The 21288-nt window shown below is 41.9% G+C and overlaps 2 protein-coding genes across 3 annotated transcripts in view; one reads left to right on the top strand and one right to left on the bottom strand.

Annotated features, from left to right (window-relative positions):
- LOC106610017 (protein FAM193A) overlaps positions 1-2874 on the top strand; it is a 43535-nt gene extending 40661 nt beyond the window's left edge. For both annotated transcript variants that reach the window (XM_082978385.1, XM_082978384.1), the window contains exon 23: positions 1881-2874. In XM_082978385.1, the coding sequence (XP_082834511.1) occupies positions 1881-1974 (94 nt within the window). In that variant the 3' untranslated portion in view covers positions 1975-2874. The remainder of the gene's footprint in view (positions 1-1880) is intronic.
- A 6466-nt stretch (positions 2875-9340) lies between these two features.
- tnip2 (TNFAIP3 interacting protein 2) lies at positions 9341-19277 on the bottom strand. Its single transcript, XM_014209115.3, has 6 exons — positions 17717-19277; positions 16749-17054; positions 14482-14571; positions 13487-13819; positions 13034-13156; positions 9341-11140 (listed from the first exon to the last, which is right to left on the bottom strand). The coding sequence occupies exons 1-6, from the start codon at positions 18056-18058 to the stop codon at positions 10847-10849; spliced, it is 1488 nt and encodes a 495-aa protein (XP_014064590.1). The 5' UTR covers positions 18059-19277; the 3' UTR covers positions 9341-10846.
- Positions 19278-21288: the final 2011 nt, after the last annotated feature.

Raw genomic sequence — 21288 nt, forward strand, 5'->3', positions numbered from 1 at the left:
AAAAAATGCTTAAACCATCCATCCGAAAGCTTAGCTGCGAAGTATTTTTAAATTGAATCTGTCTTGAAGTGAAGCTGGATGGTTTATATACTCAGCAAAACAATAAACGTCTTCACTGTCAACTGTTTATTTTCAGCAAACTTAACATGTGTAAATATTTGTATGAACATAAGATTCAACAACTGAGACAATCTGAACAAGTTCCACAGACGTGACTAACAGAAATGGAATAATGTGTCCCTGAACAAAGGGGGGGGTCAAAAAGTAAGTCAGTATCTGGTGTGGCCACCAGCTGCATAAAGTACTGCAGTGCATCTCCTTGTGGACTGCACCAGATTTGCCAGTTCTTGCTGTGAAATGTTACCCCACTCTTCCACCAAGGCACCTGCAAGTTCCCGGACAATTCTGGGGGGAATGGCCCTAGCCCTCACCCTCCGATCCAACAGGTCCCAGATGTGCTCAATGGGATTGAGATCCGGGCCCTTCGCTGGCCATGGCAGAACACTGACATTCCTGTCTTGCAGGAAATCACGCACAGAATGAGCAGTATGGCTGGTGGCATTGTCATGCTGGAGGGTCATGTCAGGATGAGCCTGCAGGGAGGGTACCACATGAGGGAGGATGTCTTCCCTGTAACGCACAGCATTGAGGTTGCCTGCAATGACAACAAGCTCAGTCCGATGATGCTGTGACACTCTGCCCCAGACCACGACGGACCCTCCACCTCCATATCGATCCCGCTCCAGAGTACAGGCCTCGGTGTAATGCTCATTCCTTCAATTATAAACACGAATCCGACCATCACCCCTGGTGAGACGAAACTCGTCAGTGAAGAGCACTTTCTGCCAGTCCTGTCTGGTCCAGCGACGGTGGGTTTGTGCCCCTAGGCGACGCTGTTGCCGGTGATGTCTGGTGAGGACCTGCCTTACAACAGGCCTACAAGCCCTCAGTCCAGCCTCTCTCAGCCTATTGCGGACCGTCTGAGCACTGATAGAGGGATTGTGCGTTCCTGATGTAATTCGGGCAGTTGTTGTTGCCATCCTATGCCTGTCCCGCAGGTGTGATGTTCGGATGTACCGATCCTGTGCAGGTGTTGTTACACTTGGTCTGCCACTGCGAGGACGATCAGCTGTCCGTCTTGTCTCCTTGTAGCACTGTCTTCGGCGTCTCACAGCGCGGACATAGCAATTTATTGCCCTGGCCACATCTGCAGTCCTCATGCCTCCTTGCAACATGCCTAAGGCACTTTCACGCAGATGAGCAGGGACCCTGGGCATCTTTCTTTTGGTGTTTTTTAGAGTCAGCCTCTTTAGTGTCCTAAGTTTTCATAACTGTGACCTTAATTGTCTACCGTCTGTAAGCTGTTAGTGTCTTAACAACCGTTCCACAGGTGCATGTTCATTAATTGTTTATGGTTCATTGAACAAGCATGGGAAACAGTGTTTAAACCCTTTACAATGAAGATCTGGGAAGTTATTTGGATTTTTACAAATTATCTTTGAAAGACAGGGTCCTGAAAAAGGAACGTTTTTTTGTTGTTGCTGAGTTTATGCATAATCTATTATGTGAATACATTTCTCATTTAAATCCCCCAAAAATATTAAGAAATGACTTATGCTTGTGGGTGTGGAGAGGACTACTCGTGCGCCCCAATAATATCAATTTTCCCCTGAAGTGTGCACTTGTTCACTACTTCCCATAAATACATAAATATAATACCTTTCAAATCAGTGAAGGGAAGTGAACAAATGCATACTTCAGGAGGAAGGAGAGATAATTGGTAGTTAGCTTGAGTGTACTTCCCTCCTCCAAATGCCCCTAGTGGAAAACGTTGCATAGAGTAGATCTTTAACTCCCCATCTCTCTCCCTCCCTCCCCAGGTTCTGCTTGGATTCCGCCAGGCAGACCCGACAACGGCTGTCCATCAACTGGTCCAACTTTAGCTTGAAGAAAGCAACGTTCGCCGCCCACTGATTGGACCTCCCGTAGGGCAAAGAAAAAGAGACTGTGGCAGGAAGCAATCAGCCCCCCCAATGCAAACTGCTATCACGGACCCCGTCATCACCTAGCCCTGCTGTGCCCACCCACGCTGCCTTGTTCCTTGTGTCTGTGCGGTTCTACCATGAACCCATCCTCTGGTCTGATCCTCAAGCATAACTCTTGAGAGAGAATTTTATTTTATTTTTTTCAATTAAATGACACAAGAAAAATTACAAAATGCTACTCTCTACCTGGTTTTGTTTTTATTGCTTGTTTGTGTGCTTTTAGTCTGAGGGGCATTTCTCTTGACTTAAAGCCATGTTCTGAAATTCATTTTCTCTTTTTTTTTGTTGTTGCTGATTCGTAGTCAAAAGATGCTTACTATGTATGCCTTCTGAAAACAGACACACATGGAAAAAATTTGGAGAAAAAGAGATATATCTAATGAAGTAAAGCCTTTCATTCAGTTACTGTGGCTTACTATCCCCTTGTTACCCACGATTCCTAGCACGGCATCTCATTCAGTTAACTGACAAGGGAATGGGCATGGTCTGCCGCACTCTCCCCTCTGCCCCAACAACCTTCACTTCACTGAGAGGAACTTGGCTTAATACTTGACAATGTTCTTTTTTTTTTCAGTTCCATTTAACAAAACCGGTAAGTAAAAGTGTACCAGTTAGTTTTTTTTTTCCCTTCTATTTTTGACTTGTATCCAGCTTGTATCACAATACTTTCAGAATGAAATTGAAGAAAAGAACAATGCACACTATCAATCTGTTATAGAGTGTATATTGTATTAACACTGAAGCCAAACTGGCTACCTTTTAACATATTGTTAAGTAATATTAAAATCTTATCTTTCTTTTTTGAAAGATGGAATACAGTAGTATGGCAGGATGTGTGTCTTGTCTGTGCTTATTTCCTTGGTGGTGCATCTTTAATGCAGTGTGTGTGGGGGGGTATATTTAGTGTAGTTTAATTTAGGAGTATTTATTTTTTTGTAATTTTACATTTTCCCCAAATGTATAGGGGGGTTCCATTCTCACCTTCGTACCTGGATGGACCTCCTCTGGTGGAGATTGTAAATCATGTCCATCCGTACATTATACACCAAAATAGATTCTACAGACTATCATCCCCTCGATACTAAGTGACTAACTGTTCACCATTACCGTCCTCATCAAGGTGATTCATATTTACTGGTTGTGCTCTCAGGGAATGTTTGGCATATAAAGACATCACTGATGCTTCTCCATTTGAGGTGTGCAGCCACACTAGACGACGGGACACTGAGTCACGTGGAGTACCGTGTGCTTTCCTGGATCTTTACCACTGATTGTATCAATCAGTAGTGGAGCTATGACTGAGTCCTGTGGGACCCCATGTTCTCGTAGCAGTGACTGATAAGGTAAGGGGCTGACTTGACTATCATGACAGTCAGTGGTGAAATGTGAGTCTGTGTTATTTGCCCTCAGTCCTCTAGAAGAACATAAGTCGCTCTGGCTCCTCGATACTCACAGAACTCTGGGGAAAACGTGGTTGATGACGGGGTTATGAAATTGAAGGTTTTTTCTTGGACGGTAAATGGGTGATGTGTGTTTGTGGAATGACGTGGTAGTCTGGTAGAAATGAAGGTCCTAGATGCCCACATACCAAACTAATGTATGACACTGTTGGCGTTGTCTGACCCTCTTATTATATTCTTATTAAATTGTATTTACTCTAAATGTAATCTGTGAACGTGCCTTCAGAAAGTATTCACACCCTTGACTTTTTACACATTTCATCCTGAATTTAAAATTGATTAAATTTAAACAAAAATTGTCACTGGCCTACACAAAATATCCCATAATGACAAAGTGGAATAGTTTTTGGAAATGTATTACAAATTAATTAAATGAATAGCTGAAATATCTTGAGTCAAGTATTCAACCCCTTTTTTATAGAAAGTCTAAAGTTCAGGAGTAAAAATGTTCTTAATTTGCATGGACTCACTCTGTGTGCAGTAAAAATAAGTGTTAATTGCTCAAGGATTTCACCATGAAGCCAATGGTGACTTTAAAACGTTTAGAGTTTAATTGATGTGATAGAAGACTGAGGATGGATCAACAACATTGTAGTTACTCTACAATACTAACTTAATTGACAGAGGGAAAAGAAGGAAGCCTGTACAGAATAACACATATTACAAAACATGTATCCTGTTTTAAACAAAGCACTAAAGTAATACTGCAAAAGATGGCAAAGCAATTAACTTTTTGTTAATACAGTGTTTGTGGTGATTCCAGTAACACATTACTGAGTACCACTCCATATTTTCAAGCATAATGGTGGCTGCATCATGTTATAGGCATGCTTGTAATTGTTAAGGACTGGGGAGTTTTTCAGGATAATAAAATAAACAGAATGGACCTAAGCACAGGAAAAATCCTAGAGGAAAACCTGGTTCAGTCTGCTTTCCACCAGACACTGGGAGATGAATTCACCTTTCAGTAGGACAATAACCTAAAACACAAGGCCAAATCTACACTGGAGTTGCTTACCAAGAAGACAGTGAATGTTCCTGAGTTAGTTTTAACTTAAATCTGCTTGAAAATCTATGGCAAGACTTAAATTGTCTAGCAATGTTCAACAACCAATGGTTGTCAAACAAGGGCACTGCGTTCATCCACCTCTGGCCTGCTGGCCTCCCTACCTCTGAGGAAGCACAGTTCCCGCTCAGCCCAGTCAAAACTGTTCGCTGCTCTGGCACCCCAATGGTGGAACAAGGTCCCTCACGACGCCAGTACAGCGGAGTCAATCACCACCTTCCGGAGACACCTGAAACCCCACCTCTTTAAGGAATACCTAGGATAGGATAAAGTAATCCTTCTAACCCCCCCCCCCCCCCCCCCCCCTTAAAAGATTTAGATGCACTATTGTAAAGTGGTTGTTCCACTGGATATCATAATGTGAATGCACCAATTTGTAAGTTGCTCTGGATAAGAGCGTCTGCTAAATGACTTATATGTATGTATGTATATGTTGTCTAGCAATGACGGAGCTTGAAGAATTTTGAAAAGAATAATGGGCAAATAATGTACAACCCAGGTGTGCAAAGCTCTTAGAGACTTATCCAGAAAGGCTAACAGCTGTAATCACTTCCAAAGGTGATTCTAACATGTATTGACTCAGGGGTGTGCTAATTTGCAAAAATGTATAAACATGTTTTCACCTTTGGAAGTGTGTATTGTGTGTAGATGGGGGAGAAAAAACAATTTAATCAATTTTGTATTAAGACTGTCGCACAACAAAATGTGGAATAACTCAATGGGTATGAATACTTTCTGAAGGCACTGTATGTTCAGTTTAACATACCTAAAATGAATGCAGTGCACATTCATATGGGTCCCAGGAGGATGTGCTCTTGAAATGACAAACCACATGATTTTTAGCCCCCAATGGCAACCCCCATTCATTTTATTTTCTCTTTCAAATGACACCTACAAAAAGGGAACTTTTTGAGGCTATCTGTCATCTTCTAAACTTCCTTTGATTTTTGTTTAGCATCCTGCCAAGCGCCACAGTGCGCGGTTGAGCAAGCACCCTCGATGTCACATGACACCAAGCGAGATGAATTCAACAGTGCTTGATCTGAGCTCATTTCCATATGAATAGCTAGACAAACTAGTTAGTAGGTAGAATAGCTCTCTGTTTTACTGTATGAGGTACTGCACATTTACACTAAGGGTTCACACAGGAATGAGGTCAGTCACACAATAACCAGTATGTACTTCCTGTGAGGCAGACTTCCTGTGAGGCAGACTAACACCTACTTAAAACTGACAGGTATATGGCTTTATAACTTGTTATAAGCGTGTATGAGCCTTTTTGTCAAACTTTGTAGCAAATTTTCAACTGCCTCAAATGACTAATGGACCATACATGTTTATGACAGGTCTTACAGTGCATTATAACTGCATTATAATGCATTGTAAGTAAAGTGTTTTCATAACATTACATAATCAAAAATTGTTTTTTTCCCCATGAACTTAACTCTTAAAACTACCTACCTCTTTAAAGAGTATCTTAAATAAATCCCACAGCACTTGTCTTTTCCTACTTTGATGATAACTACTTTGTTGAGGGTAAATGTACTTGCTAAGATTGTCATATGTTGTCTCACCTAGATTAAGATTAATGCGCTAATGTAAATCACTCTGGATAAAAGCGTCTGCCAAGTGACTAAAATATAAATGTAAAACAAGTTGGAGTGACTTAATCAAACATTTCAAGAGAGGAAGAGGAATTGAGTAACAATGACCTTAACTGTAGGACATTCTCCCTTATTGCTTGCTTCCTCATATTTTTCGAGGATCAACTGTTTTTATCACAGATGGGTTTCACAATGAATAGTCACTATTCATACACATTTGTCGGATGAAAGAAATGCGGGAAATTTTCATCAGAGAGAAGTAAAAACATTATGGATTGAAGAGACAGCACAGCTGAAATTAGTCATTGTTTATTTCTGTAATGAATAGCTGACCAACTGACTGCCTGCCTGTACAGTGTGTTTGCTATCAGTCACCAACGATGTAAGAACGGACATCTGCTTTTGAATAAGCGAGGGCATACAAGAAAGACTACCTGAACTAGACAAGGACATTAACATTTGCTCTGGTATTTGTGAAACATAATTAAACATTTTGTAAATTATACATGAATACATTGATGAAAGTATTATTTATTTCCTTTTACAGGAATCCCTCGGTGTCCAAAGTTAATGAAAATGAACATGTATGATACATAATATATGCCATTTAGCAGACCCTTTTATCCAAAGCAACTTACAGTCATGGGGCGGCAGGTAGCCGCCCCAAGAGGGGATCAGACCTGAAGGTTGCCTGTAGCTTGTAATCAGTAGGGAGGGGATTCATTTTTATACTCCACAATGGCGTTTTGTACCAGCAAGTGGCAAACCACTCTAAGCCAATGAACTGGCCTTTCTTATAAAATAAACGAACAAAGGAAAGTGGCAATAATACAAACCACCTCCACCCCCCTATAACTAATAATGATCTACAGCTCCCAAGTATAGAGCTGCCACGCTCCACTTTCAAGTGAACCAGAGAGCATCGCATACAGTGCGTGTTGGGAATTCCCTTTATGGGAATTTCCCATTCTTTTTGGATACACATGAGATTAAAGGCCACTTTTATCCATTCTGTAGTCTGTCTAGATAAGTGTCAGGCTAAGTTTTCCCATTGCTGAAAAAATGCATGACTTGGACAGATCTCGTAGACACCCGGTTAACGGAAACATAGTGGCGCCAGGAACTATTTTACCACGTCATCTGACTTGAAATTCATGGATTTGTAAATGTAGGTAGTCAGCCATTGTTTCTATTAAAAGGTCGCTGAGTATAGCAAAAGGGATTTGTGACACCACATTTTTCCACTCCATACAGGTGGGCGTGTGTGTGTGTGTGTGTGTGTGTGTGTGTGTGTGTGTGTGTGTGTGTGTGTGTGTGTGTGTGTGTGTGTGTGTGTGTGTGTGTGTGTGTGTGTGTGTGTGTGTGTGTGTGTGTGTGTGTGTGTGTGTGTGTGTGTGTGTGTGTGTGTGTGTGTGTGTGTGTTCACATATAGACCAACCGTACAGTTGTGTAGGTGTTTGGGGGGGGAATTCCTGTCAACCCCAACCATAGCTTATTTGGGGGCCGTGTGTGTGACACTATGTGTGTGTGGGTCTTATGCAACAGTCAAATAAGGATTGCTGTACAAAGCTACAATCTGAAACACAACCAATTGAATTCTTGAACTAAATTTGTCATAGAATCACCCTCTTTTTTACTGAACAGATGTAAATGTGTGAGAATGATAGGAACTGGTCCAACCGCAAACATCTTCCCCAGACTGCATATGAGTATGTGAGCATGCGGCATGCTATGTCATCTCAAGACTGTGGCTGAGTCTCACATGACACTCTATTACCTATTTAGTGCATTAATTTTGAGGGAATAGTGCACTATATAGGGAATAGAGTGCCATTTGGAACATAGTCTGTGACTTAGCTCTTCGGAGGACTTTGAAACTTCTGATGGAGTTTCTATCTCTTTCAGCTGCTATAGTCCCTTGACACAATTAGAGAGGCCTTTCTTGTAGGAAGTCACAGTTCCTATAAGTGAGGCCCCATCTGCATCTGTACAGCAAGAGTGACCTCGTGTCTGTACTCTACTTCTATATAGGATATAGTTATTAAAGGCTGTTAAAAGGACACTTTTTAGAGTTTAGAAGTTTAGAATTTAAAATCCTATTGAAGTGTCATTGTACAATGTTACAACAGTAATACCTATTACAGACTTAAAAAACATATTGTATATACTGTATGTGACACTATAATCCTCCGTAGGCAGTCATAATACACTATATCAATATCATCCATAATACACTAGCCTAATCGTCAATACAAATATAGAAAGGTACAAAAAAAACAAAGTAACACCTATACCTCTTTGAACTGCAAAATAATTGAGTAGGTTTTTAAATTGTGTTCTAATCATACCAGAACACAGAACAGTGTGACATGGAACTCTCTCTCTTTCAAGATAAACTGGGACTCCAATAACAATGGAGCTCTGCAATATTAAAGCTGATCTACCCACTAAATAAAAAAACAAGCAATGGAGCTTAATGATCCAGGGATCTGCTACTTTAGTGTCTCTAACACGGAAATACATGGACAATACACACACACACAAAGACCTTGTTTGGTTCTTCATCTGCCACCCCTTTAAATAACGACTTTCTAACTGGGAATGTCCAGTTCCCTGCGACCATATTGTACCTGTAACAACTGGTCCTGTACTTGTGTTGTTTAGCGCAAAATGATTTAATTGAGAACTAGTCAAGACAACTGATCCCAAATCAGTAGTTAGGAGCAGGATGTAACCAGAGCCCCTGTCTCACTGGTCTCTAGTCCCCTTGCTGTGTTCACTTCAGCCACACAGGACAGCTGGGAATGTGGCACTGACACACAGGACAGCATGCCCATTCAGGCTACTCTGGGAAGGGGTTTTCCAAAGTGTGTACAAACATACACACAGTCAGACAAGGAACGTACACAGTCACACAAATGCACACATATGAGCGTGCACATGCGCACACACACACACACACACTTGGGTCCTGTGGGACCTGAGTTTCAATGGTTAATCTATGGTCAGAGCCTCTCACTGTCTCACACTCTCACTCCTCCTGACTCTGCACCCCATACTATAATTTGACAAGCAGTTATCCACCAAGCAAACAAAAATCCAACAAAAGTTCCTCAAGCTGAGATGTCTGGTTTGTATCACAAACACTCCACATGATTGGTCAACCAATTTTTAATTTTTTATTACAAAAATATCCTTTCCATTAAACAGGTTAAAACAGATAATCACATGTTGATGTTTATAAATCAATGGCTTCTAGAAAAATAAAACTTGTGTCAGTTCGGAGGTAATTTATACTAATGTAGTTTCAAATGTCAGATCTGAAATGGCACTTTTTTTAAGGTGCCATGTTATGGAGAATTTGTCTCCCACACTGTCTTATCTTACCAGGATGTGAGAAACATACTGCTTTTGTGTACCAGGATTCAGACGACACCTCAAAACGTGATGGCGATGTTCATTTTGACCCAGCACTGTAAAGATTTGCCCATTTGAAAAAGCCCCACTAATAGCAAATAAATATTCAATCGTATATAATACTGTGAATACATATTTCCAGGCACAAAGATCATAGGTGAATATATATAGGTTCAATTGAAAATAGATTACTTACACAAAACATGTCAACAACATCAAAATATACAGTACAACAAATAGCACCATAGTAACGAAAGGCAACGTTCATACATTATCTTCAACCAGAAAGAAGCTTATGTATTTCAAATCCAATAAATGCATCTGTGCATTAACGATTACTTTGGTAAACAGGTTAGGAAAGTGCAACAGATTAACAATTTGATGCCGGAATATTGAATTGAGGTTTGTGACATTCAAATATTGCAATTAACATCCAATTTCCCATCTAGATTTTCTACAGACCACGCAATCAACCATCTCCACACAGAAACACACCCATGCAGTATCATGTGATAATTGATATGGATCATGTAGTCAAACATGAGTGGCTTTGCACTGGGAATCGCTTCGGCTTGCCAAACCAGAGCTATTTCACAAAAACGTTATTTTACACACTTACTTTTTCCACTGGTATTTATCAGGTATTTACTAGGAACTCAACCCATTCAAATGGTGGCCAGTGGTGTTTGTTGTTACAAATCCGAAAGAAACAAACAGGTAATTCAAAGTCATTACTGTGTTATCATTTTACCATGTAGTTTCCTGGTAAATACCTGGTCTTTTATGTACTGTAAAATAAAGTGCTACTGCTATTTCTCCCACTACGACCACCAAGCTAGTACTGACACTCCAACTCTGCATCGATAATCTATTCGATTCTGTCCTTTAACAACCAAAAAACATGGTAGCGTCTGAAGTCCAGGTAGTACCTCCCTGTTTCAGACTTTTTTCTTCCATTTAGTGCCTAATGAACACAACCCAGTTGAACTCAGTTTTCTAAGCTCCCCGGTCCCAACCCTTCTTAGGGTGCATGTAGTGCTTTTTTTCAGTGCTCAATTATCATCAGTTAGCGATATTTGTCTTAACACCCCCGTGGGGTGGGCGGGATAGTAACTCTCATTGCTTGGGAGTAGGGCAAAGTTGCCCCTAGACACTGATCTTGGGTCAGTTTTGCATTTTCCCCACTTTATGGTTTTGTTTCGGGAACGGAAGCTGATCCTATATCTGTACCTAGAGGAAACTTCACGCCGGAGCTCATAGTCTGGCACACTCCTCGCAGTGATTGAGGTACTCCACCGTATGTGCGTCATCATACGTGGTGAAGCATCTTGGGCATTGGAGTTCCGACGAACCCTGGCACTTTGTCCAGGTGGGACTGGGTGCTAATACCGCCGTCGCCACCCCAGGCGATGTCCCGCTTTGAAGTTTTGCCGCAGGTGGATCAACGCTGTTCCTCAACAGTGGTTCGGCTGTGTCCGTGCTCATACGTGGGGAGATCCGGTGTCCCATATGAACTCGGAACGTGGAGTCGACATCTCTAGTAGGGCTCTGGAAGAGAAATGAATGATGATCATGAGTAAAAGTGTTCCTTCCCATAGCCAAACTGGGCATAGTAGCACTTTGAGGATAATGTATGAAACACTCCATACAAATAAATGATCACTATATCATTATTATTATTTTAGGAAAGTGCCGTTTGTTGTTCCCTAATGTGATGGATGACCAATCAACCTGTTACCAACCCTTAGTAAACTTTTTGAAAAAAATGGTGTTTGACCTGATACAATGCTATTTTACAGTAAACAAATTGACAACAGACTTCCAGCACGCTTATAAGAAAGGACATTCAAAAAGCACAGCAAAAAGCACACAAATGACTGATGATTGGCTGAGAGAAATTGATGATACAAATATTGTGAGGGCTGTTTTGTTAGAATTCAGTGCTGCTTTTGACATTATCGATCATAGTCTGCTATTGGAAAAACGTGTGTGTTATGGCTTTACAACCCCCTGCTATATTGTGGATAAAGAGTTACCTGTCTAACAGAACAGAGGTTGTTCTTTAATGGAAAGCTCTCCAACATAATCCAGGTAGTCAGGAATTCCCCAGGGCAGCTGTCTAGGCCCCTTATTTTTTTTCAATCTTTACTAATGACATGTAAAGCCAGTGTGTCTATGTATGCGGATGACTCAACACTATACACGTCAGCTACTACAGCGACTGAAATGACTGCAACACTTAACAAAGAGCTGCAGTGAGTTTCAGAATGGGTGGCAAGGAATAAGTTAGTCCTAAATATTTCTAAAACTAAAAGCACTGTATTTGGGACAAATCATTCACTAAACCTCTACTAAATCTTGTAATGAATAATGTGGAAATTGAGCAAGTTGAGGTGACTAAACTGCTTGGAGTAACACTGGACTGTAAACTGTCATGGTCAAAACATATTGATACAACAGTAGCTAAGATGGGGAGAAGGCTAAAGTGCTGCTCTGCCTTAACAATACTATCAACAAGACAGGTCCTGCAGGCCTTAGTTTTGTCGCACCTAGACTACTGTTCAGTTGTGTTGTCAGGTGCCATAAAGAGGGACTTAGGAAAATTACAATTGGCTCAGAACAGGGCAGCATGGTTGGCCTTTAAAATCACACTGGGAGCTAACATTAATGATATGCATGTCAATCTCTCATGGCTCAAAGTGGAAGAGAGCTTGACTTCATCACTACTTGTTTTTATAAGAAGTGTTGACAACATCAATGTACCGAGCTGTCTGCTTAAACTACTAGCACACATCTCGGACACCCATGCATACCCCACAAGACATGCCACCAGAGGTCTCTTCGCAATCCTCAAGTCAAGAACAGACTATGGGAGGCGCACAGTACTACATAAAGCCATGACTACATGGAACTCTATTCCACATCAGGTAACTAATGCAAGCAGTAGAACCAGATTTTAAAAAACAGGTACAAATACACCTTATGGAACAGCATGGACTGTGAAGAGACACACACAAAGGTACAGACACACGCATACGCACACACAAGCGCTAGCACACGTATATTGTAATATTGTTGTATGGTGGTATTATACATTTTGTATTGTAGATATGTAGTGGTGTAGTAATGTTATATGATGTAATGTTTTATCTTTGTTTTATATGTAATGTAAGTGCCTTAATGTGTTTGGACCCCAGGAAGAGTAGCTGCTGCCTTCGCAACAGCTAATGGGGATCCCTAATAAATACAAATACTATATCTTACTAGCCGTTAGCGAACTGTATGAAGAACATGTCTGTCAAAACATCATTGTATCATCAATCCTCAATAAATGGCAAATAGGGGACGGACATAAAAGCTTCCTTTTCATGGCTATTTTTTGTCTCCTGTAACACATTTGTATGTGATGTATTATAGTAGTGACTGTGTGTGTGGCCTTACTTGTGCCTGTCTGTGTAGCTGCTCTTGTAGTTGAGATACTTCCTCTTGCAGGTCCTGGATCCTGCCCTGCGCTCTCTCCCTGTCTGCCCGCTCCGACTTAAAGTCATCTGTGTAGATGAGAACCTTTGAAGGAGAGAGGGAAAGGGTGAGGGTGTGTGTGAGAAAGAGAGGGATATGTTTCTGATTCAACTGAATAGGGTAGAACTGTATGTGAGAGAGAAGAGAGAGAGGTTTCTGGATTCAATGGGGTTTTCTTTAAAGACTGTGCTATGTGATGCATGGATTCATGTGTATGTGTCAGAGAGAAAGAGAAGGAAGAGAGTGGAGAGACAGGGGGAGAAACAGACAGAGAGATAGAAAGAGAAAAAGAGAGAAAGAGAATGTGAGAGAGACAAAGAGAAAGAAAGAGAAATTGAAAGAGAGAGGAGTCAGACGATCCTACACCACACTAACCTGTTGCTCTAGCGTCTGGATGCTCTCCTGGTATCGTCTCCTGTTCTCATCCAGCTCTCTCCCCAACCTCCCACAGTCCCTCATCTTTTCCTCCAGTAGGCTGTTGAGCCTGGCTATCTCCTGCTGGAGCAACCCAGCGTTGGCTGAGGCCAACTCAGGTAACAAGCCCAGGCCAGCCCCAGGCTCTTGTGTAGGCCTGGGCCCTAGCCTAGGCCCCACACCTGGAGCAGGGCTGAAGGCAGCACTAGACTCATTCAGCCTCTGACACAGGCTCCTCACAAACTCTTCCCTGCTCGAGTCATACTTTTGCCATTTGGAGTTCAGACCTTCCACCTGGGAAAATGAAGGGGGGAGGGGAAGAGGGAGACATTAGTCACAAACATGTACACACACTTGTGCACACACAGCTTCTCACACACACACACGGCTGTTGAACTTTGGTTCTTTCAAAAAAATATAAAATATTTAACCTTTATTTAACTAGGCAAGTCAGTTAAGAACAAATTCTTATTTTTACAATGACAGCCTACACCGGCCAAACCTGGACGACGCTGGGCCAATTGTGCGCCGCCCTATGGGACTCCCAATCATGGCCGGTTGTGATACAGCCTGGATTCGAACTAGGGTGTCTGTAGTGACACCTCTAGCACTGACATGCAGTGCCTTAGACCACTGCAGTGCCTTAGACCGCTGCGCCACTCGGGTTCTGATAGCCCAATTGCTATGACAATGTTGGATTACTACAGTCTGCAAAAACACTACAGTAATTACTATAGTATACAACAGTTTACTACTGTACATACTACAGTATACTACAGTCATGTATATTAAATACTACCGTATTCACTGTTGTGTTTTTGCAGACTTTAGTCCATAAAAACACTACAGTGAATACTCCAGTAAAGTCTGCAAAAACACTACAGTGAACACCATAGTATACTATAGTATTTTTTCATGTAGGTAGAAGGGAGTTTCTACAGTGTGTTCCTGCTTACATATGCCACTCTTTGTTTTAGCTGTTGGTTCTCTTCTTGGAGTTTGCTGACCAGAGTGTCACCACGACCCGCTTCCGTATTAGCCGACATCTGACCATGAAAAGGGGAAACAAGAGCTCAAAATGATACTATCTGTTTAGAAATACAACAGAAACAGAAACAAACACTAACAACTTGGCTGAAAAGCACATAATGGCAGAGAGACAGAGAGATTCCAAATGATTTAGTACACACACACACACCTCTTTTTCATTACTTAAATGTTTTGTTTTGAAAGACAGTTACAGTAAAAAAGCTTTTCCCAGTGAGCACATACGTATTTTCAATGTATTTTGCTGATGGGGATGTAGTTTGGATGTAGCCACTGCTGTTCCAATCTCTCAGTTGGAGTTCAGTGCCTGTAACCCCAGGATTGTGGGCTTTTGGGTTCGATTCCCGCATAGGCCACATATACTGAATATAACATTCAGTATATACAGTTTGTGGATATGAGTTAGCTCTTTACACTCGTACCCTTCTATGTGTTCAAAATAGTGGATTTGGGTGATGATAAACACATAAATTGGAATGCAGCGGCTGTACACTAACATGCTACATGTGACGTCAAAGCGCAAGGTCTCTGCTTCCCAACGCAGTATTGGTTTTGACTGACTGCGGTTCTGAACATGAACAAGAAGTTACCCCCATATCTCCCACAAATTGTGTTGTCTGAGTGAGGGAAATGCTGTCAATAATGTGGACTCTTATGTACTTTGAAAGATGAGACGCTGACGATTATAATACCACTTTGGTGTCACACAAGCAAGCCAAACACCCATTAGTTCAAATGTGCACTTCCCCATTTCATATCACAAAACTCATGTAATATACAGTGCCAACGTTTATGATCACTATGCTTGATGTACAGTTACAAGATGACATGGTGTATTGTGAAGACATTTGCTGGGAACTCGTGATTGTATTCTAGTCGCACCAAAATGACAATTTGCTTTTCTGAATTGCCTTGTGAAAGCCTAACACCGTAAGATCGTATTTCGTACCTTAGCTAGCCATGTTCGCAATAGAACACGCTTTCAAATGATGCCCACCTGACCAGATTGTGATTTTTAATGGACCATTTTTGGAATGCGTAAACAACAACAGTAATTGTGTGAAGGCGGAGATCCAGGGCTGTGTTCCAAAGAAAACAACTACTGTACAAGTCTGCTTGCTCTAGTTCCTCAACGGTACTCAACGGTACAGCTAGGAGCGCTCAAAATAGCACCTTATAGTTGAAGACTCTTCTTTGAGTCATAGAAGTGCACTGAAATTAAGTAGGAACTGTGCACATTTTGGAGAGGTGTGTTGCCACATGGAGACACCAGTTAGACCTCTCACTTGTAATTTCTTTGTCTTATGTTGCCCCTACCCCAAATGATCATGAATATTCTTATCATGCTACCAGAGTATTTTCAGAGTTCATTTTATTTAACCTTTATTTAACTAAGCAAGTCAGTTAAAAACAAATTCTTATTTTATTTGACAGCCTAGGAACAGTGGGTCAACTGCCTTGTTCAGGGGCTGAATGAAAGAAATCTACCTTGTCAGCTCAGAGATTTGATCTAGCAACCTTTCGGTTACTGGCCCAACGCTCTAACCACGAGGCTACCTGCCACCCCCAAATGTGGCAAACAGAACAGTAAATGTAAAATACACATAAAAATCAACACAATAATGTTTGGAGTCAGTCTTGTGTCAGATTAACTGTTTTGTCCTCACCTTTAGTCTAATAATTATTTTCCCATAATCTCCAAACTGTTCCCTTTTGATTGCTACCATGGTTATGCATATGCTTTCCATATTTCTTCTGTAAGAAACATTTCAATTTAGCCCTATCTATATAGGCCAATTCCTATGAGTGTAAGGGGTAAATTGTAATTTGCATTGGATAAAAGCGCTTGATAACCATGCTACTACACACTTATTATAAACTGGGTGGGTCGAGCCCTGAATGCTGATTGGCTGACAGTCGCGGTATATCAGACCGTATTCCACAGGTATGACAAAACATGTATTTTTACTGCTCTAATTACGTTGGTAACCAGTTTATAATAGCAATAAGGCACCTCGGGGGTTTGTGGTATATGGCCAATATACCACGGCGAAGGGCTGTGTCCAGGCATTCCGCGTTGCGTCGTACATAAGAACAACACCTAAGCCGTGGTATATTGGCCATATACCACATCTCCTTGGGCCTTATTTCTTAATTATACAACCTTCATACACACCTCTTTTGCCTTCTGCTGCATTTTTACCTCCTCCGTCACTCTCTCTCCTCCCTTCTTCTCTCCCTCTAGTCGGCCCAGTAACTCTTGACACACCCTGACTGTGGCTCCCAGTTGGCCCCGGAGCTGGTCGGCCTCTTCAGCCAGTGAGGTGCACAGGACTGCACGGGTGGCCTGTGCTCGGTCCCTCTCGGCCAGGGCAGAGCGAAGCCTCTGGATAACCTGGTCCTTCTCGTGGTCCGGTTGATGGGTCACACTCTCCAGCTCTCGTTCCTTCTCCCTCAGCTGCTGTCGCAACCTCTTTATCTCCTTCAGGGGTGAGAGAATAGAATAGAATAGGCTTGAGTGTCAAATGCCGAAGATACTTTTTCAAATTATTATTATTATTGATGGACAATATAGCTTTTTGTAATGTTTAATTGTATTGAATTATGACTTTTATGTGATACAGATGTGTTTGTTTCGTGAAGTTAAGGCGAAACAACACTGACACCTGCACCCCACCACACATTGAAATGGAAAAGATAGGTTATTGCTATAGCAACATCCTCTATGCACTGCAAGGTGGTTTTAAAGCAGGGACATTTCATCAAGCCTGGTTGGCAAGCTTGGTGGTTGGTTAGGCCTACACTAGTAGTATTTCCAATAGACCTCAGTTGTGAACTAGTGTATGGTTAGGGTTATCTCAAACCAAGTGCATATAGGCATGGTGTAGGCTAGTGGCTATTTTCAGAGAAGACCATTTACATACAGTAGGCCTAAAATACCCTTCTTTCATAATGTGCAAATTGAAAATGAAAGAAAGAACATATCTGTCACAAAGGATCGTTTTTAATAATTGACGTTGAAATTTCAAGTAGGGCTATAACCTAATGTTAAAAGGCACAACTATGTTTCACTGGGTTAGTGTAAATATTAAATTCCACATGATACACATTTAGAACACATTAAATTCAGTAAATTCTACTCACTTCTTTGCTCAACTCTGCTTGCTGAGCCGTATTCATTTCTGTGTCTTTCCATTTTTGCTTCAGTTTGCAGATTTCTTTGCATAAACTTTCCAGCAAAGATTTGGACGGTGCTATGACAACATGGTCATACCCTTCCACATTGATCCAGGTATTCTCGTATTTGCCCAACCTAGCCTTTAAATCTGCGATTAAATTGTCCCTTTTATAGATTTTCTTACTTAATGTGTCAATCTCCAGCAGAGTTTCGTGGTAGAAAGTATTCAATGTATTGCAGCTCCGTATCTTTGCTTTCAGTGTATCATTATCCAACTTGACATCCATCGTGTTCCTTATTCCAGTCATGTTCTTTATTCCAGAGGTAACACTTTTGCTTCTGATAGATGGGGATTGGGAAAAATCTTCAATATTCCATCAGCTTCTTAAATTATTATGCTTATTGGTTCGATAGAGTTTGTGTTCGTAGGTTATGCAACATGTCTTCAAAATTTGACTGAGGAGGATGTCAACTATGTAGCCTAAAGGATGTGTCTCATCTGAATTTGGAAAGAAATAATTCCGACAACTACAGGGGATTTCCTAGAGGGACTTCCCCTAAACAATAGGCGGACTTTTCTTGTACTTTACTTTTTAACAACGTCGGGTAAATTGACAACTCCTTTCCGAGTTGTTCAATCATCCATTCCAGTAACGATCTAAATAATATGATTTCGTTAATTTTCTAACAATAAAGTAAACTGGACTAAATTGACACAGGAGTAAAATAAATAAAAAAACGCAGCTGCTAGAACTATTTGCACATGCGTACAACATTTCCGGTAACATACCAGGCTACCTCCCTCTTGTGACTTGCGTAAATTCACAGATCATGCAATTCTGGGTTGACGGTTTCTAAACGTATGGCCTTTGCTTGAGTAATCCGCCTTGGTAAAAATCCGTGAAGCAACTCTGTTTTATCGGATGCAATGTAAAATGAGTTACCGGTAGCTCTATTTTCCTGAATGAATGACAATTCCGAATACTTTCATGAAAGGTTGTCTGCTATTATGTAGCCAGCAATGGAATATTGTAGTATTTAAAGCAAACATGTATGTATCCATTCTGCAAGCCCAGTTCGTAATGATACGTTGCAACAACGGCCAGGTCGCACCAGACGCGAAACAAATCATGATACAAAAACAAATCGGTCGCCAATGTCACATTTATTTTCCTTGTCGATGTAGGCCACTGCCCTAAAGAAAGTAAGATCTGAGTGGGTAACAGTTCATCACAATTTTCTAGCCACTGCGGGCCTTAAGTACTTTTAAGTAAAACTACTTTGAAGTACTACTGAAGTAGTTTTTGGGCGTATCTGTACTTTACTTCACTGTTTGTATTTTTGCCTACTTTTACTTCACTACATTCCTAAAGAAAATAATGTACTTTTTACTTCATACATTTTCCCTGACACCCCAAAAAAAGTACTCGTTACATTTTGACAGGAAAATGGTTCAACTCACACACTTGTCAAGAGAACGTCCCTGGTCATCCCTACTGCCTCCGATCTGGCAAACTCATTAAACACAAATGCTTCGTTTGTAAATGACGTCTGAATGTTGGAGTGCGCCCCTGGCTATCCGTCAATAAACATGAAAACAAATTGTACCATCTGGTTTGTTTAATATAAGGAATTTTAAATGATTTATACTTTTATATTTACTTTTGATACTTAAGTACATTTTATCAATTCCATTTACTTTTGATACTTAAGTATATTTAAAACCAAATACTTTTAGACAAGTAGTATTTTACTGGGTGACTTTTACTTGAGTCATTTTCTATTAAGGTGTCTTTACTTTCACTCAAGTATGACAATTGAGTACTTTTTCCACCACTGCCCAAGGCCATGAACTGAAATAAACACAAAAATGAGTCAAGCATCTACAATTGGTTCAGACAACAGACAGATTTATTTAATTACCCTTATTATCAGGTAAGATGACTGAGAATTTACTATCTTTTACAGCAACAACCTGGGGAAGAGTTTCCACTGGAAGGAGAGGGGATGAATGAGACAATTGGAAGCTCAGGATGATTAGGAGGCCATGAGTGCCACATTGGGAATTTAGCCAGGACACCAGGGTTAATACCCCTACTCTTAGTGTAAGTGCCAAGGGATCATTAGTGACCACAAAGAGTCAGGACACCCGCTTTAAAGCCCCATCCGAAAGACTGCACCCTATGCATGTCATGCAACTATAACATGCAGGAGGGGTGAAGTCAGGCGCAGGAGACTAAGGTACGTGGGAAAAAAATACATGTTTAATAAACACCAGTCCAAAAGTGCCGTAAATACAAGGCAGGGTACAAAAATCCAGCAACAGGCAAGAACCCTCAAACTGAGTCGGGACGCAGCCCAGCAAACCCGTATGCCTAAACAACCGAACGGCAGAGGAAAACACAAATCCCCAACCTACAATAAAATGACACAAATAATCCTGCACAATCCCAAACCAAAACAGACAGTTCATTAGTGGGGGTATTTAGTCTAACTCAAAACAGGTGCTAACATAAAACAAACATCACCAAATGAAAGTGAAAAGGAGATCGGTGGCAGCTAGTAGGCCGGCGACAACGCCCGCCGAGCGCCACCCGAACGGGTAGAGGCACCACCCTCTGTAGACGTTGTGACAGTACCCCCCCCCCCTGATGCGCTGCACCCACAGCGCGCCGACGCCGGCCTCCAGGACGACCCGGAGGGCGAGGCGCAGGGCGATCCGGTTGGAGGCTGTGGAATTCCCGCAACAGTGATGGATCCAAGATGTCCTCCACCGGTACCCAGCACCTCTCCTCCGGACCGTACCCCTCCCAGTCCACGAGGTACTGCAGGCCCCCTACCCGACGCCTGGAGTCCAAGATGGACTGGACTTTGTACGCCGGGGCCCCCCCGATGTCCAGGGGTGATGGACCGCTCCTCGGAGTCGTGGAGACAAGACAGTGCGTAGGCCTTGGTGTTCCGGGAACCTGGTATGTACGAGATAGTGAACTGGAATCTCGTGAAAAACATAGCCCACCTGGCTTGGCGAGGGTTCAGTCTCCTCGCCGCCTGGATGTACTCCAGATTACGGTGATCAGTCCAGATGAGAAAAGGGTGTTGCGCCCCCCTCAAGCCAATGTCTCCACACCTTCAGGGCCCTGACCACGGTATTTAGTCTAACTCAAAACAGGTGCTAACATAAAACAGACATCACCAAATTAAAATGAAAGGGTTATCGGTGGCAGCTAGTAGGCCGGCGACGACGACCGCCGAGTGCCGCCCGAACGGGGAGAGGCGCCACCTTCTATAGACGTTGTGACAATGCAAGGCAACGTCAACTTCACTACCCTGAGGCATTGGGTTGTCCTGAGACCAGAGGGAAGAGCGCCCCATACTGAACCTCCAACACCACATCCAGCAGCATCTGGTCTTCCATCCAGGCACTGACCAGGACCGACACTGCTCAGGTTCAGAGGCAAGCCTGCAGTGGGATGCAGGGTGGTATACTGGTGGTTAACGCCAAATCCCACAAGTTGTTTATCACAGGTTATAGGCCTAC

Source organism: Salmo salar, chromosome 08 (assembly GCF_965601325.2).
Source record: "Salmo salar chromosome 08, fSalSal1, whole genome shotgun sequence".
In the NCBI taxonomy this organism is placed as follows: Eukaryota; Metazoa; Chordata; class Actinopteri; order Salmoniformes; family Salmonidae; genus Salmo; species Salmo salar.

Coding starts and splice junctions, on each gene's coding strand:
- tnip2 (XM_014209115.3), bottom strand. CDS start 18,058: ATGACTGGAATAAGGAACACGATGGATGTCAAGTTGGATAATGATACA. Junction 17,055..17,716: donor AAGCAGAGTTGAGCAAAGAA/GTGAGTAGAATT, acceptor TCACCCCTGAAG/GAGATAAAGAGGTTGCGACA. Junction 11,141..13,033: donor AGCTACACAGACAGGCACAA/GTAAGGCCACAC, acceptor TTTCTCTTCCAG/AGCCCTACTAGAGATGTCGA.